This window comes from Microtus oregoni, unplaced genomic scaffold (assembly GCF_018167655.1).
Source record: "Microtus oregoni isolate MIOR12 unplaced genomic scaffold, Mior012 000118F_ref0000498, whole genome shotgun sequence".
Classification (NCBI taxonomy): domain Eukaryota; kingdom Metazoa; phylum Chordata; class Mammalia; order Rodentia; family Cricetidae; genus Microtus; species Microtus oregoni.
The window spans coordinates 1718613-1735035 of NW_024544747.1; the positions used below are offsets into that span (position 1 = coordinate 1718613).

At 47.5% G+C, this 16423-nt stretch overlaps 1 protein-coding gene across 4 annotated transcripts in view; it reads right to left on the reverse strand.

The window, feature by feature from the left end:
* The window catches only part of Scn8a (sodium voltage-gated channel alpha subunit 8), a 180490-nt gene that overhangs the window by 33639 nt on the left and 130428 nt on the right, over nucleotides 1–16423 (reverse strand). For all 4 annotated transcript variants that reach the window (XM_041646022.1, XM_041646021.1, XM_041646024.1 and 1 more), the window contains 6 exons: nucleotides 10656–10894; nucleotides 6004–6177; nucleotides 3835–4191; nucleotides 2180–2650; nucleotides 986–1103; nucleotides 462–616 (listed from right to left, as the gene is read on the reverse strand). In XM_041646022.1, coding sequence (XP_041501956.1) covers nucleotides 462–616; nucleotides 986–1103; nucleotides 2180–2650; nucleotides 3835–4191; nucleotides 6004–6177; nucleotides 10656–10894 — 1514 coding nt within the window. The remainder of the gene's footprint in view (nucleotides 1–461; nucleotides 617–985; nucleotides 1104–2179; nucleotides 2651–3834; nucleotides 4192–6003; nucleotides 6178–10655; nucleotides 10895–16423) is intronic.

The following is a 16423-nucleotide window of genomic DNA, read 5'->3' on the forward strand; positions in this document are numbered from 1 at the left end:
CTGGCAGAGGCCATGCTATTCTCACCCAGGAACCTCCACAACACCCCAGGAAGCACAGTGTGAGTTGCTGTGTGACAGGTGACCCAGGGCAGGTGGGACAGCCTGGCTCCCATCTGGCAGGCCTGCCATCTTTTGGGCCTCAGGCTTTAACCCTAAAGCCTCCTTAATAGACTTCTCTTAGGATGGCTCAGCACTGAAGAGCACTGGCTGCTTGCTCTTCCATAGGTCCTGAGTTCAATTCCTAGCAATCACATGGTGGCTCCCAACCATCTATAGTGGGATCTGATGCCCTCTTCTGGCATAAAGGTGTACATGCAGATAGAGTACTCATACATAAATAAATCTTAAAAAAAAAAAAAAGACTCCAGGACCCCAGCCAATGGGCAGAACCACGCCCAGCCTCTTTCTGCTATCTTTGTGCCCTTCCCCCATTAGTCCCCAGTCATTTCCCTAAATCTCACCAGGGCACCACTGCTGAGCAAGATCATGAAGATGATGAAGGTCTCAAACCAATTGTGCTCTACAATGAGGAAGCAGGTTTTCCGAAGGATCCACCAGGACTTGCCTAGCCCTTCCTCAATGTTGACCTGGCAGCACTTGAACCGCTGGACACAACCTGGCGCCAATGGAAGAGTCAGGTCAAACAGGATGCTTGTGCGGCCTGTCCCTTTCCAGCCTCCAGTACACAGCAGTGGGACAGCAGCTAAGGCTATCTCCAAAGTGATAGGGCCAGAGTCCTGCGAGGGTGTCAGGAGGAGGCACACTACAGTGGAGACAGTCCTAGTGGCAGCCCGGGGGCTGGTGTCAAGAGAAGACAGGCAAGACAAACTAGACACTAGGAACTTGTGTGTCAGAACTGAGTAAGGGAAACAATAACAAAACTCCTGATCAAAATGGTGGCCAGCTCGTGCACCCCCAACCCCTGCACTGAGGTAACTGAATGACCTGCAGGCTTCATGCCAGCCCTTTCCTGCCCCCTTTTCACCCTCTGTGAAGCAGGCGTCCGGATCCAAGTATTCCTCAGGCTGCTCCACAGGGACTTCTTCCACCTCAGGCTTGATATCGATGGTGCTTCCCTCAGAGGAGCTGGTGTCATCCAGTTTCTAGTCACAAAAGAAGAGCACAGTCAAGAAGCTGCACAGGGGCATAAATCCACCTCTGCTGGGGTCACGGGCACATGCCCCTGACCTGTGCCATCTCTGCTGGGGTCACAGACACATGCCCCTGACCTGTACTACCTCTGCCAGGGTCACGGACACATGCTCCTGACTTGCACTACCTCTGCCGGGGTCACGGACACATGTCCCTGACCTGCACTACCTCTGCTGGGGTCACGGGCACATGCCTCTGACCTGCACCACCTCTGCAGGGGTCACGGGCACATGTCCCTGACCTGTGCCACCTCTGCTGGGGTCACGGGCACATGCCTCTGACCTGTGCCACCTCTGCTGGGTCACGGGCACATGCCCCTGACCTGTGCCACCTCTGCTGGGGTCACGGGCACATGCCTCTGACCTGTGCCACCTCTGCTGGGTCACGGGCACATGCCTCTGACCTGCGCCACCTCTGCCGGGGTCATGGGCACATGTCCCTGACCTGCACCACCTCTGCTGGGTCACGGGCACATGCCCCTGACCTGTGCCACCTCTGCTGGGTCACGGGCACATGCCCCTGACCTGTGCCACCTCTGCTGGGTCACGGGCACATGCCCCTGACCTGTGCCACCTCTGCTGGGTCACGGGCACATGCCCCTGACCTGTGCCACCTCTGCTGGGTCACGGGCACATGCCTCTGACCTGTGCCACCTCTGCTGGGTCACGGGCACATGTCCCTGACCTGTGCCACCTCTGCTGGGTCACGGACACATGTCCCTGACCTGTGCCACCTCTGCTGGGTCACGGGCAGACAGGCACTAGTCACAGAGCCGTCTGTGGGTCTCTGGGCTAAGAGGAGAGACAAACTAAAGGTTTACTCTGGCCTCAGACCCAGGGACTCCAGAAGTCATGCAAAGAACTCAGGCTTAGCCCAGAGGCCGTGCTCTGGGGGCTGCGCTGGCTCCCAAAGTAAAGTGCCTATTGCAGAATCTTTCCATTAGGCCCAGGGCTGAGCCAGTCTTTGGAGCTGATGCCCTGCTGGTCCTCACACACAATAGGGGTGGTGTTCTCAGTTGGGACCTTACATCTTTGCTGCCTTCAGGGTCTGACTCGCTGCTAACGTCCTCGGTGTTGAGGTTCTCAAAGTCAGACTCGCCCACAGCAATGGGCACCCGAACCGTCAAGTTTGGGTTGTTGATGAAGGACATATGGTCCTCGTCGATGATGTATTTCTCCACGCTGCTGCCGATGCCACTGGTTGTACCGTTGCCATTCTTCTGGAAGTCGCCATTCCGGTGGATGTCCACACCAGTGTGGTTGGCGATGCAATTGGCCTTCTTTTCGTACAGTTCATCTAGAGGTTTTACCTCATCTGCCTCCCGCTGCTTAAAGTGCGCCTGCATGAAGGCGTGCACCTTTACTTTGGTCCAAGCCACCCCCTTCTTGATTCGGATGACAGAGATCTGCAGATTGTTCATCTCCCCATCATCATCTGTGGCTGCTAGGTTGTCTGCACTGAAGGAGCTCAGAAGCAAGGCCAGAAATAGGTTCAGCACCTACAATGGGGCAGCAGGAAAAGGAGCAATGGTGGGATTAGAAGTTATCTACTCAGGGCTACAGCAGAAGCCAACAGCGCTGCATTGAGCAGAGTTTCTGTTGTACTCTGTTTGGCTCCTATCATAGGCCATTTTGTTTATTGATTTGTGCTGTGGATGAATGCTCTCCTAGTATGCTGTGTCCAGCTCCTCCACATGGAATTTTAAATGTTCACATCAGCAGACAGGGATTTCTCTTGGTTTTAATATAAGGAGTTTCTGCACCTCCCTCAGCTCTTTTATGCTGTTATATTTGTATACACACGCACCAAACACATTATGCCATTTTGGCCTTTAAATGAATAAACCCGTAATGATTATGACACGGGTAGCTTTTAGGTCACACTTCCAGCAACACCAAATAATCTAAAGAAATGCAGAGATGGGGTCCAGAGAGACTATGACAAAAGCTGCAGGTCTAGGAATCAGTATAAAAACAAATAAATAAATAAAATAAAATAAAAATAAAAACAAATACCCAGAGACAGGCGCTAGAGGACCAGGATTTAGGGAGCAGGGTTGGCAGAGAACGTCATGGATCACAGAAACCCTATAATGACTTTATTACGGGAGAGCCAGGGCTGCTGCCAAGGAATGTGCCTGCTGCAGACCAGCTTCTTGCGGCAGAGAAGGGAGAAGAGCTGCACTGTCTGAGTGTATGGGAACTGGGTGAGCTGCTTTGCCAGCTGCAGTGTGCTGTGTAGTCATCCAGTGAGCATGGGGCAATGTCTGTGGACATCTTTTTGTCATTGCAATTTGGGAGATGCTCCTGGAGTGGGTAGAGGCCGGGGACGGTGGAGGCTGGGACAGTGCAACAGGCCCACAGCAGAGTATGTGGCCTGAGGTTTCAACAGTGCCAAAGGGAACACATGCTGATGTTTCTAGAAAAAGGACAAATAAAAACCCTCAAGTTTATCAGCTATGTGACCTTGGAGGAAGGTGTGGGGGTCACTTGACCTTACTCTGTTTTCCCTTTTCAGTCATGATCATGGTGTGCCATGACTCAGTGGGCACTCCAGGAATAGTCATTTCTTCATTTGTACCTTAAAGCAGACCTGGCCAAGGAAGAGTTCAACAGAGGAGGAAGAAGGTAAAGAAGCCAAGCAGCCCGAGGTGAGCAACAACAGGTCCAAACTGGTACTAACCACCAAGTTGCCGATGACCATGACCATCATAAAGACAATGAGGCACATGGCCTGGCCGGCCACCTCCATGCAGTCCCACATGGTCTCGATCCACTCCCCACAGAGCACACGGAAGACGATGAGGAAGGAGTGGAAGAAGTCGTTCATGTGCCAGCGCGGCAGCTCGCAGTCCTGGTTAATCTTGCACACGCACTCCTTGTAGCTCTTCCCGAAGAGCTGCATCCCCACCACAGCGAAGATGAAGACAATGATGGCTAGCACCAAGGTCAGGTTGCCCAGGGCACCAACGGAGTTCCCAATGATCTTGATCAACATGTTCAGGGTGGGCCAGGACTTGGCCAATTTGAAGACTCGGAGCTAAGGAGAAAACAAACAAACAAAAATGAAACGGTAAACCACTGTATCACAACACTGCTGAAATAAAACGTGAAATTAAGAAGGCTGGATTAAATTTGTCACCCTTAGGAAATTCTCAGAACTTTCTAATCATGTCTCAGACTAAGAGATTAAATTGAGGTATGGATAAAAGAAAGTTGGATAATTTCAGAAATTAAATGAAAAGTTTAAAGCTAGGACCCAAGGACCTGCCTCTGGCTCTTTATATTGTTCTGAGTCAGAGTCCTTTCTGCTTTGGTTCCTTAATTCTCAGAGAGAGAAACCAGCAAGAAGTATATAATCTGTAGGGAACCGTGAGGACAGTAAAAATAGTACCTCTGTTACCCTAAAAAGCAAGCATTAGAAAATGCTAAGGATTCCTTCAGCTTGCCAACAGCTGGCCAATGGCTGACACGAGAGTGAGAGGCATTCAGGATAACTGGTGGAAAATGACAACTCCCAAGTAGTGGCAGAGCAAACATGGCCAACATCTGTGGAAGGGGCAACCACTGTCACTAATTCAGAAAACCTAAGTTTTGGTGTCTGTCTATCACACGTGTTTATACTCTGTAATAATTACAAGGTCCTGGCAAACAGACTAAGAATTACGATGCATGAAGCCATGGTGTGTTGGGAATGATAATAATAATATCAGCATTAGATGTCACATGTTACAATACATAGACATCTTGGTAGATGTCAATAGCAGTAATTTGTGCCAATTGGAAATGTGGGCCTTCTCTGAAGGCTTGAGATTCACCTGTGTGCCATTCTGGACCACTCGTATTGTTTTTCCTGCTTGGCTTCTAATTTATTCAAAATATTAGTCTTCAGGTTTTTCTTTCACTCTATCCTTTCTCTTGTAATTGAGATAAGGTTTGGTTTTTAAGTCTACTATAGGGCACTGGAGAGATAGCTTAGGGGTTGAGAGCACTGATTGTTTTCCTTGAGGAACCAAGTTCAATTCCCAGCACCCATGTGGTGGCTCACAACCACCTGTAGCTCCAGTCCAAAGGGATCTAGTGCCCTCTTCTGGTCTCCTCAGGCACTGCATGTGGTGCACAAACATGCAGGTAAAATACCCACATGCATAAAGTAAAAATAAGCAAATCTCAAACAAACAAACTATGGGCTGGATCCTGCCAGCCGTTTCAGCGAGGTGCCACGAGTGCAATCTCCATCCTATGAGCTCTACTCCAGCACAGAGGGGCACAAGTGAGCCACACTTCTCCAGGTGTCACTCACACCTGTGTCTGCAACTGCTCTGCAGATCTCATTAACTTCTTCAGAATCACTTAGCAATTTAATCATTTCCTTATACAAATGTGTTCATAAAAATGACATTAATCACTAATAGCATGGAAAATTAAGTTCAACCACTAATTTCAGTATAATTTAATAAAACACTATTTTCTTTTCAATTTCTGGAAGGTGTTACCATACAGAAGAAATGAAAAAAAATCTTTGAACAAATAGGTTCTCTCTACTTTGGGGAGACACAGAGAGACAGTGCAGTAGCCAACCAAATGATTTCAGAAGGCCCCAGGACTCCCTTCCCTGCTGAACTAACCATTATTTCCTGAGGAACCCCTAAAACTTAATTTCTTTAGCTTTTTGATTCCAAAACCTATTTTTCACACCATACTGTAGTTAGCAGAAAAGTTTTCAGGAATTTAGTGGTCAGTTGCACTGGGGCAGAGCACGCGTCAGGGATGGCCTGTGCTAGCTAGAGTGCTTTCTATAGTTAGCTGTGCGACAGGAGACATGCAGAGAAACTGGAGGAATCTGGAATACCAATCGGAAGGAGCGCAGCACTGACAGCCCCTCCACATCCGCGAGACCCAGCTCCATCAAACTGAGGGAGACGATAAATCCGTCAAAAATATTCCAGCCTTCTTGGAAATAGTAGTAGGGATCCATGGCTATGAGCTTCAGAAACATCTCTGCCGTGAAGATCCCAGTGAACACCTGGAGAAGGAGCACCAAACAACAAACCTTCATCATCTCCTTCAGTATGACACACCCAAGTCTCAAAAGCCAGCCTTGGCCTCTACGCTGCTGGACATCAACACCCCACACTGATACAGGACAGTCTCCTTTTTGTTTGAATGACGTTTTCAGTCCTACTGTTTCCATCTCGGCTGCCAGAAATACTCAGTTCATACCGTTTAGCATGTGGTTAAGAAATAACCTAAGCAGTATGAAGAGGATACAAGGCCACCCCTTTTTAAAGACTAGCAGGCATTTTGTGGTCTAATTTTCTATGGGAGTAATTACAATCAGCAGGGATGCATCTCCATTTCAAAGTAGTTAGAGAGGACTCTGAGAGTCGTTACAAAGAGAGGTCAGTATTAGAGGTGGCAGACCTGTAAACTGGCCAATGTGCACATGGACTGAAATGACAGTTGTGACCGCAAACACACACGACTCTTAGCAATTAAAAGAGAGTAACATGGGGCTGGAGAGATGGCTCAGAGGTTAAGAGCACTGCCTGCTCTTCCAAAGGTCCTGAGTTCAATTCCCAGCAACCATATGGTGGCTCACAACCATCTGTAATGAGGTCCGGTGTCCTTTTCTGGAATAAATCTTTTTTTTTTTTTTTTTTTTTTTTTAAAGAAAGTAACTAACACTTGTAAAAAAAAAACTTTTAGTGTTTAGGTTCATAATATACCCTATCATTTTTGATTTGCTATTGTAACTTACCAAACCCAGTCATAGGCTGCAGTTTAAGTCATTAAAGCAACTGGATGTTGTCCAAAGTGTATAGAACCAGAAAGAGTCCATAGTCTCCCTACTCATAACTCACCATATTTTTTCTTTCTGAGTTTTTAATGCTTGTTACAATACCTAATTTTAATGCACATATATGTGTTTGTTACACTACCTAATTTTAATGTACATGTGTTACAATACCTAATTTTCACAGCTATTGTGACTCTGTTTTGCGCTGCACTACTGTCTTCCCGGTCCATTTGATTGCTTGCTCCTGTTCCACTGGATGGAACATTCCCCAAGGAATTTCCTCACTGTTGGAGACTTTGGTGCCTCCTCCTCACCTTTTCAGTATGACGTCTGATTCATTTGCAGCATACTGTATGCCAGAACTACACCTTTCTCTCCAGGTTCCCATGCCCTGGCTTCTGCCCGAGAGAACACTATATTTCCTGGGGCTGTCCCTACCCCACAGGCCTTAGGAAAGTAACCTGCTGGAAGAATGTCAAATTACGGGACAGAGGCCTGTAACAAGAATAATACCTTAGGACGGACTGCCCACATATGTGACTCTTACTACCACATTTTTTTTTTTCCCAGAGAACTTTTTAAGCAACAATAGGCTTGACACCATAGTAATCCACAGGAAGGGGCCTGGAGTCAGCTGTTGAGTAAAGCAGGGCAGCAGGAACCTCTGCGGAGGGCTTCCCAGGGCCAGAAGTCAGAAGGAATGCGACAACCATTAGATGAACAGCACTGGCTACCAGTCAGGGGGCGGTTTCCCTCCACTAAGGAGGACCAGTCCCGTGAGGGCTACAAGAGGTAGGCTGAGAACTGTCTGGATGGCTTACGCTACACTGGCACCGAGGTCCAACAGTGAAGCGGGGCTGGCAGAGTCGGAACTTAAGTAGGGTGACGAGAGCACCTTGGTGAGGAGGACACATGAATAGGAGAGCTCTCTGCAGCAAAGGCCAGTGTGGGAAGAACAGGGCCCTCGAAGAGAAGTGGCCCAAGCTGAGAGAACAGGAGGCAAAGATGTGATTTGAGCCAGGTAGAAGTGAGCACGCGGGAGTTACGGATAGTCCAGGCAGGATGAAGACAGCTTCCATTCTAAAGACAACCTGTGCAGGGGAAGAAGAATGTCCAGACAGCCTCTCATGCTTCTTCAAGAGTCAAGGAGGGCATATAAAATAAAGGTGTGTGGGGTGCCCTGTGCAAGTGGCCAGAGTCTTGGAAGCATGAAGGACTTTCACATGGAGAGCAGTGGTCCGGATGCTAAAGGGGTGGAGGTACCACCTGTGTGTGCTGAGGGCACCCAGCAGAGGCTACTGGAACTAAACCTGGGTGTCTACATCCTGGCAGGCAACAATGGCTTTGAGATTACATAAGTTTATGGCGGGGAGTTTCGAAGGTACAAAGCAAGGAAACAGAAAGAATGCTAGGGTGTTGGAGTAGACTGGAAACGACAGAGCCCTCTGTGGTTGTCACTGTGGAGAATGAATTTGTTCTAAGTGGCTTGGCTTCTATTGAGCAGGTTGCTTGTTGCTTTAATAAGCACACTCAGTGGCCAGTCTTGGTTTCACAACACTATAGTCACTGAAACAATTAGGGCTTCTCAAGAATGTCCTGGAGCAGAAAAAAATGCAAAATTAACCTGAATTGTTTGGGGGAGTACCAGAAAGCATGGAAGAAACTAGAATATATCAAAAGGACACAGAAAGCCGGGCGGTGGTGGCGCACACCTTTAATCCCAGCACTCAGGAGGCAGAGGCAGGAGGATCTCTGTGAGTTCAAGACCAGCCTGGTCTACAAGAGCTAGTTCCAGGACAGGCTCCAAAACCACAGAGAAACCCTGTCTCGAAAAACAAAACAAACAAACAAACAATAAAAAAACAAAAAAAAAAGGACACAGAAACCATCTTGAAGGGCTTCCTAATAGTTAGTCAGGGATGGGGTAAACATCAAAGTCAATGATGGTAGTGCACTGTAATCCAGGGGATAAGAGTGAGAAGCCGGAGTCCATCTTGATATAGAGGGATGGGTCAAAAGTCAAGTGAGCAGGAAATTTAGATAATTCAACAGTGTTTCCCTCACAAGTGTTTATTAATTACAAATGGAGAGGAATGACTGAACAGAGAGAAGCCAAGTGACTAAATGAGGATGGAATGGAAATGGAGACAAATGGAAGCTGTGCTTGGTGGTGGCAATGAGCACCACACAGCCTACTGATACTGCACCAAACCATACTGCCCCGTGGGGCCACATAAGCATCAGACACGGACTGAGGGAGTTCTAAAAACTGGCCTGTAATCTGCAAAGAGTAAAAGTTAAAAAAAAAAAGGGAAGAGGCAGAAAAGAAAAAAAAAGGAGGAAGAGGAAGAAGAGAAGTAGGAGCGGAGGAAGAGAAGGAGGAGAAAGAGAAGGAAGAAGGAGAGAAGGAAAAAGAGGAAGAGAAGAAGGAGGAGGAGAAGGAGGAGGAGAAAAAGGAGAAGAAAGAGGAGGAAGAGAAAGAGGAGGAAGAAGAGAGGAGGAGGAGGAAGAAGAGGGAGAAGAGGAGGAGGGAGAGGAGGAGGAGGAGGGAGAGGAGGAGGAAAGATGAGGCCTGCTCTGGGCAAAAGTGTATTTTCAGGATGGGAACTAAACATGGTATTAAAATAACAGTGTGTGAGGGTTGAAGGTGGAAATCCCACGTGTGTGGGATTGTGTATGTGAGCTTGTACAAGAGGAGAACATGACTGTAGGGAACACTGGGCAGTCCCCACGCTGAATGAGGTTAGCCAGGGAGCTGGTTGGGGACCCACCCGTGATGCACTCCTAAAGAAGGGCAGGGCCCACTTGAGCGGGAGGACTACTTTCAACTCTTTACTACTAGAACGCAACAATTTTCACTTTTACTAGGAAAACAGATAATCTCAAATGTTAACTTCTTGTTGTTTTATTTATTTTATTTTATTTTTTTAAAATGTAATCAAGGATTTTTTATATTTATTTATTTATTATGTATACAATATTCTGTCTGTGTGTATGTCTGCAGGCCAGAAGAGGGCACCAGACCTCATTCCAGATGGTTGTGAGCCATCATGTGATTGCCGGGAATTGAACACAGGACCTTTGGAAGAGCAGGCAATGCTCTTAACCACTGAGCCATCTCTCCAGCCCCCCTTCTTGTTGTTTTAAAGCTTCATATTTTTACCTTCTAAATAATATAACTAAATAAATATATGACTTAACATTACAAGACATTTGGCAGAGGTAAGTTAACAGCAGAAACTGGATGATGGCCCACAAGTTGGATTGGAGGGGAGGCAGTTTGGAATTGAAAGTTTTGAGGTAAGATCCCACAGTGCAAGCAGTGTAGGGTGCTCTATGCACTACAACCCCCCCATTTTAGGTTACTGCTACCTAAGGCACAAGAGGAAGTGGATTTTTTTTAAGCATTGCAGGGATCAACATGAGAAACAGAACAAGAAAGGGGCAAGAAAAAAAAAATCCAGAAATGCTTGGCTCGGGCTGCTCTTGGTTTCCTGCCAACAGCTCTAAGTGATGGCCTCAAAGCTCTGGATGGGACACAGCAAGGGATGCCGCCCCAGCCGTTGGCACCACACAGATGCGCTCACCTCCAGCTAACCATCACTTTCTTGTTAACTGAATTCCAGCTTCCCAAGTCAGAAAAAGAAGGCCCACGGCCAAACCATGCTCAAGTCATTGCATCAGGAGATCCTGCTCCATCTTACCAGATTTCCTACGGCCAAGACGTGCTCGAATTGTGGTGTCATGGGATGATGCTCCATTGCCATAAACAGCGTATTCAGAACAATGCAGATGGTGATGGCTAAGTCTACAAAGGGGTCCATGACGATCAAGTTCACAATCTCTTTCAGTTTTATCCAGTAGGGGTGACACTCCCAGATGAGGAAAGTGTTGGCAAACTTATACCAGCATGGTGGGCATTTCCTCTGAGACTCTTCCAGCTCTGGAGTAAGCAAAGAAGAAAGAGAGCTCTCAGTACACACACACACACACACACACACACACACACACACACACACGAGAGAGACAGAGAGAGAGAGAGAGAGAGAGAGAGAGAGAAGTGGTTCTCAACCTATGGGGGAGTGTTGGATGACTCTTTCACAGAAATCACCTAAGACCATCAGAAAACACAGATATTTACATTACAATTCAAACAGTAGCAAAAGTGGTTATCAAGTAGCAGCGAAAATAATTTTACGGCTTGGGGTCAGCACAACATGAGGAACTGTATTAAAGGGCTGCAGCATTAGGAAGGTTGAGAACCACCGGCACAGAGAGAAAACAGGACACACGGTATCTTCCTCTACTTAGGTGGTTGTCACTGTTAGTGGTGTGACTGGAGGGTGCCTACTGTTGATCCTCAGGCTTCCTTCACAGTAAGGGAGAACGGCAAGTCCCTTCCCTATCAGCAATGATCTAGTTCTACACACAGCTTAATGCTGGGTATAGGACAGATCCTGGTGGCCATGGTCTAACCTCCCACTTCAGTTAGTTCAGTGCGCACAAGCTGGATGATCTAGAGATGGGACCTCTAGGACTCAGCAGCAACGTTATAGGTCCGAGCAGGAAGTGAGCTGCCAAGCTCGTCAGACAAGGGCACATCCACACAGTTAAGGGTTAGAGATGCTGCCTGCAAGGCAGTAAGTGCAGAGCCTGGCACAAAGGGAATCCTGGGATTCACGACGGTCTGTGTTCTACAGCGTGTCATTCTGTTTTCGTCAGAGCAGCCATCGAAAGTATAAACACTGAGGCCAGGAATGCCTGGGCCCAAATACTAGGCAAGACACTTACCAACAATTATGGGACCATGAAAAAGTTGAGCCATTTTTAAATTTTTAATTAATTAATTAGCTCATTTATTTTGGTGAAAATGAAACAAGCTGGGAGAGATGACTCAGTCAGTAAAATGCTTACTGTATAAGCATGAGAATGGGGCTCAGATCCCTAGCACTCAAGTAAGGACTGAGCATAGCAGTGCACGTGTATGACCCCAGTGCCGTGTGTAACCCCAGTGCACGTGTGTGACCCCAGTGCACGTGTGTGACCCCAGTGCATGTGTGTGACCCCAGCACGTGTGTGACCCCAGAATACATGTGTAACCCCAGTGCACGTGTGTAACCCCAGAACACGTGTGTGACCCCAGTGCACGTGTGTAACCCCAGAACACGTGTGTAACCCCAGTGCACATGTGTATAACCCTAGAACATGTGTGTAACCCCAGTGCACATGTGTGACCCCAGTGTACGTGTGTAACCCCAGAACACGTGTGTGACCCCAGTGCACGTGTGTAACCCCAGAGCACGTGTGTAACCCCAGTGCACATGTGTGTAACCCTAGAACATGTGTGTAACCCCAGTGCACATGTGTGACCCCAGAACACGTGTGTAACCCCAGAACACGTGTGTAACCCCAGAACATGTGTGTAACCCCAGTGCATGTGTGTGACCCCAGGACTTATGTGTGACTGAAGTGCACGTGTGTAACCCCAGAACATGTGTGTAACCCCAGTGCATGTGTGTGACCCCAGTGCATGTGTGTGACCCCAGGACAGAGATGGGCAGATCCCTGGAGCTCACTGGTGCCAGCGTAGCCTCCTGATCACTGGTATCCATGCACATGTGCACAAATGTGTACCTGCACACACCTATACTAACACATACACATGCACACGCATACACGCAAAGGATTAAGCAAGCTAAAATATCTACCAAGTGTCTCAGAACACCCTAGCTGATGGTGAGCACCCTGGATAGTGTATCTGGCAGAAATGCTGTCTCCATCAGCAGAAAAGGTATTGCTGGCTGCCCACCATACATGTATGTACTATGTTTTCAGAGTACAGGCCAGTGCCCCCACCTTCAGTGAGGGTGCAGCTCACAAATGAGGTAGCCACACAGGATGCACCCCCATGTCCCCTCTGCCATTCTCCTGCCCTTTCCTGCGCTCACGCTTGCTTTCTTGTCCCGCAGTTTTTCTCTCCATCCCCTTGTACTGTCTTTCTTTCTCTTACCCTTACTTTGTCTAATGCCCTCTCTCCAAAAGAAGAATCTAGGTTTTCTAACACTTCATGTGGCCCGCACACAACGGAGGTGAACCAAGAATTACTCTGGCTGAAGTGAGAGCAGGAGCTTGAGGCCAGCCCAAGAGATGTCCTCCTTCCCAGGTGACCTCCCCAGACACAGACACATGGATGCCCTCCTTCCGGAGGTTCCCAGACCTGGGAGACTCTCGATACTGAAAAGACACTGCCAACATGGTCTCTCAGACTGTTTAGGAAGCCAAAATTAAAAAGAATGATTGGGCAGCTAAGGCAGGGAGCTACTTAGCCTGCAGCCACACCAACCCAGATACAAGGCTCAGGTGACAAAACTCCCCTCAAATCTCAGGAAGCAGAAGAGTTGGGATCACAAAACCACAAGTTCCTCAGCCAGTGAAGATGCTCTTTAAAGAAGCCTAACTTAAAACCAGCCAGACGGACATCTTAAGACCAAGGATGTAGGTCTGCAGGCCCCAAGCCCAATTCCATTGATGACATGAAAATACAACTCCCCCCAGAGCTGGGCACCCCTGTAAGCCTAGCACTCAGCAGACTAATGGAGAAAGACTGCCACAAATTCGAGCCAGCCTGGGCTAAGTAACAAGGACTAGGCTAACTAGTGCTGCATGGTAAGTCCCCAATTTTAAAAACAAAACCCACCAACAATCAAATAAACAAAACAAAACTTTCCAGTGTTTCCCAAGAAGATGGCTGCTGCCTCCCACTCCTCCCGTCATTCCCCAGCCATGGGCTGTGGTCCAGGACGGTGGCTGTATCTTAGCTACCTAGGGTGGATATCTGACTGGCTCCCTCGTTGCTAAGAAAATGGTTGCCTTGGTTTTCGGATTGAAGGGCCTCAGTGAGAGCCACGTGGGAGTTTGCGTGGGAAAAGAAGTCTGTGAGGAGAATTTGCTTCAGCTTCTCTCTCACAGAACTCCCTCCTTTCCCAAGGTAAATTTAGTTATCTTCCCCAAAAAAGAAAATGAAAAGGTTCTCTTATTTCCATAAATTCTTGTGGTACATATTTGGAAGTTTGGTTCTGTTCCTTTTTTATCTCCTCTCTTCTCCAAATGTCTGCAGCTCGGTGGCTTTGTGGTGGAAGAGGAAGCCCTGACTGCTCACATTTGAGAGATGACACAATTGCCACACTTTATATTGCACTAGGTTCCAAGTCTTAGCAGAGATCAAGGGGGTTCTCTACCCTCCGGGCCCCCCAGAAGATCCGCAGAGCTGGGGCGAGCCTCTGTGATCAGCTCCAGAGAGTACAATGAGTGTGGGAGGCAGAGAAGAGCCTTAGCTCAAGGCAGAGGCTTGTTAAGTTTCCTTTTAGCTTTTGTTATTGTCATTAAATATTTGTTTATTCATTTATTTATTTATTCACGAATGAATCAGGGTCTCATTATGCCGCCTCATAGGTTCACTGGATCTTCCAGCCTCAGCTTCCCAAGTGACAGGAACGGCATATACACACTGTACCTGGTGTTTTCATGGGGACTTTGCTGTTACTGATCAGGCTCCACAAGCCTCCAAGGTGAAGTACTTGTTGGGGGAACAAGCTCAGATAAGGGAGTGACGTGTTTGAAGGTTTGTGGGGTTTCTCCTACATTGTTTCTGGGTATTCTGGAGGGGTTACCCACATGTCTCAGTCCTAGGACTACTGGATCTCTTTTCACAGTGCACCTCTAAGTTCACCAAGATGGAGGCGTGAGGATCAGGCTTACGGCAAGAGTCTCCTCGACTCAACTCAACAACTTCCAGTGGGAAAGAGTCCCCACCACCTCCGCACTTTTTGCTGAGCAGAGGAGGTGATAGCAGACACTAAGAGCGCTGGCTAGCTGGACGGCTGAAGGGCAGTGACGCCTGTGGCCAGCTCCAGGGAGTCAGCACTGCTCCATGCACCATCACTAATGCTCCTCTCCCCTTCCCCAATGTCTCTCCTCCCTCAGCTCTTCTGCTGAGGAAAAGTGAGACTGCATTAGCCTGCCTATATCTGACCAGCCCTGAAACACTGCTCTGCTGAGTGAGTTTGCAGTAGAATAGTGAGAGAGGGCAGAGGGACTTTTCTCCTCAAGCACAGGGTTCTAGAATTGTCCATGATAGTATCTAAGTCTTTAGATAGGCAAGAGTCTGTTTCATTGGTTCAAAAGCAATTACTTAAATATTTGGATTAAGATAATATCAGAGATTCCCAATTATAAGTCTGCAAGCAGGAATTTAATGCTTTTATGCTTTTATTTAATTATTTCATTTAATTAATTTCATTAATTAATTTCATTTAATGCTTTTAATGGAGCAGCAAATACAGCAAGGTCAGTGGTTAAAACCAGTGGGTCTTTGTTAATGTCTCAGTCTCCTCTAGCCACACAGTTCCGCTCATCAGTCTCAATCAAAGAAGTCAAGACAAGGGAGGACAGGAGGGCTATCTGGGGGTAGGATGGTACGACACCTATGGGAACAGTTGGACCTACCAGAGGTACCAGAATGGTTACAACCACAACTACAGCCACCTCCATCCCCTGAGCAATGCTTTAATCTTTTTTTTTTTTTTTTTTTAAAATGAGTGGCTAGTGGGAAGTAGGAATGTGTAGATCAGAATGGAGAGAGACAAGGTCAGTTTATAAAGTGCAAATGCCCTATGGCTTATATTCAGCTACGGCTCCAGAAGCGACTCCTAGCACAGCGAAGCCCAGTATGTCACCCTGGGCCAGGCCACTGTAATGAGCAATCAGTAATTGCTGCTCTGGATAGATAGTTCTCTTGTTCCGATGTCCCTGCCAATAACGAATGTATCTGCTAGAGTTGTTCTTGTTCTTATACACTTGGAAAGATCCTGTCTTGGTCTCTAAGTGAATAATAAAATTAGCCAAAGTTTTCAAGCTAGTGTTTCTCAACTTGGAATTCTTACAGTCTGCAGTAATTTCCCTGAAACATCAAGACACAAGCTTGAAGACACTCTACCATACACTGACCACGACAGGAAGAGAAAACTAGAATGAACAGTGGTTGTTCAGGCTGAAGGAAGTTGCTCAATTTTTAAAAATTAGACACATGAACTGGCACGCTCTCAAGCCCAGTTATGGCGCATCTCATTCTTTGTCTGGGTACCAATACTCCTCCAGAGGCTTCTTAGGCATTTTCTTTCTGTAGCACCCCAACACACACACACACACACACACACACACACACACACACACACACACAAATAATGCATCCTGTGGCTATCAGGATACTCCTAAGGGCCACCACCTCAGGGACATGGTTAGTGCTGAGGCAGAGCTGTGTGTACTCTGAGAACAGTTAAAACAGTTATGTGAAGCTAAACCAGCACCAGATGGAGACAATCAAACAAAACCAATAGGAATCCTATGTGAGGGATCCTAGTTACTGAGTTTACCTCCACGAGGAGCCTGGGATCTACACCAGGACTGTGCAGAG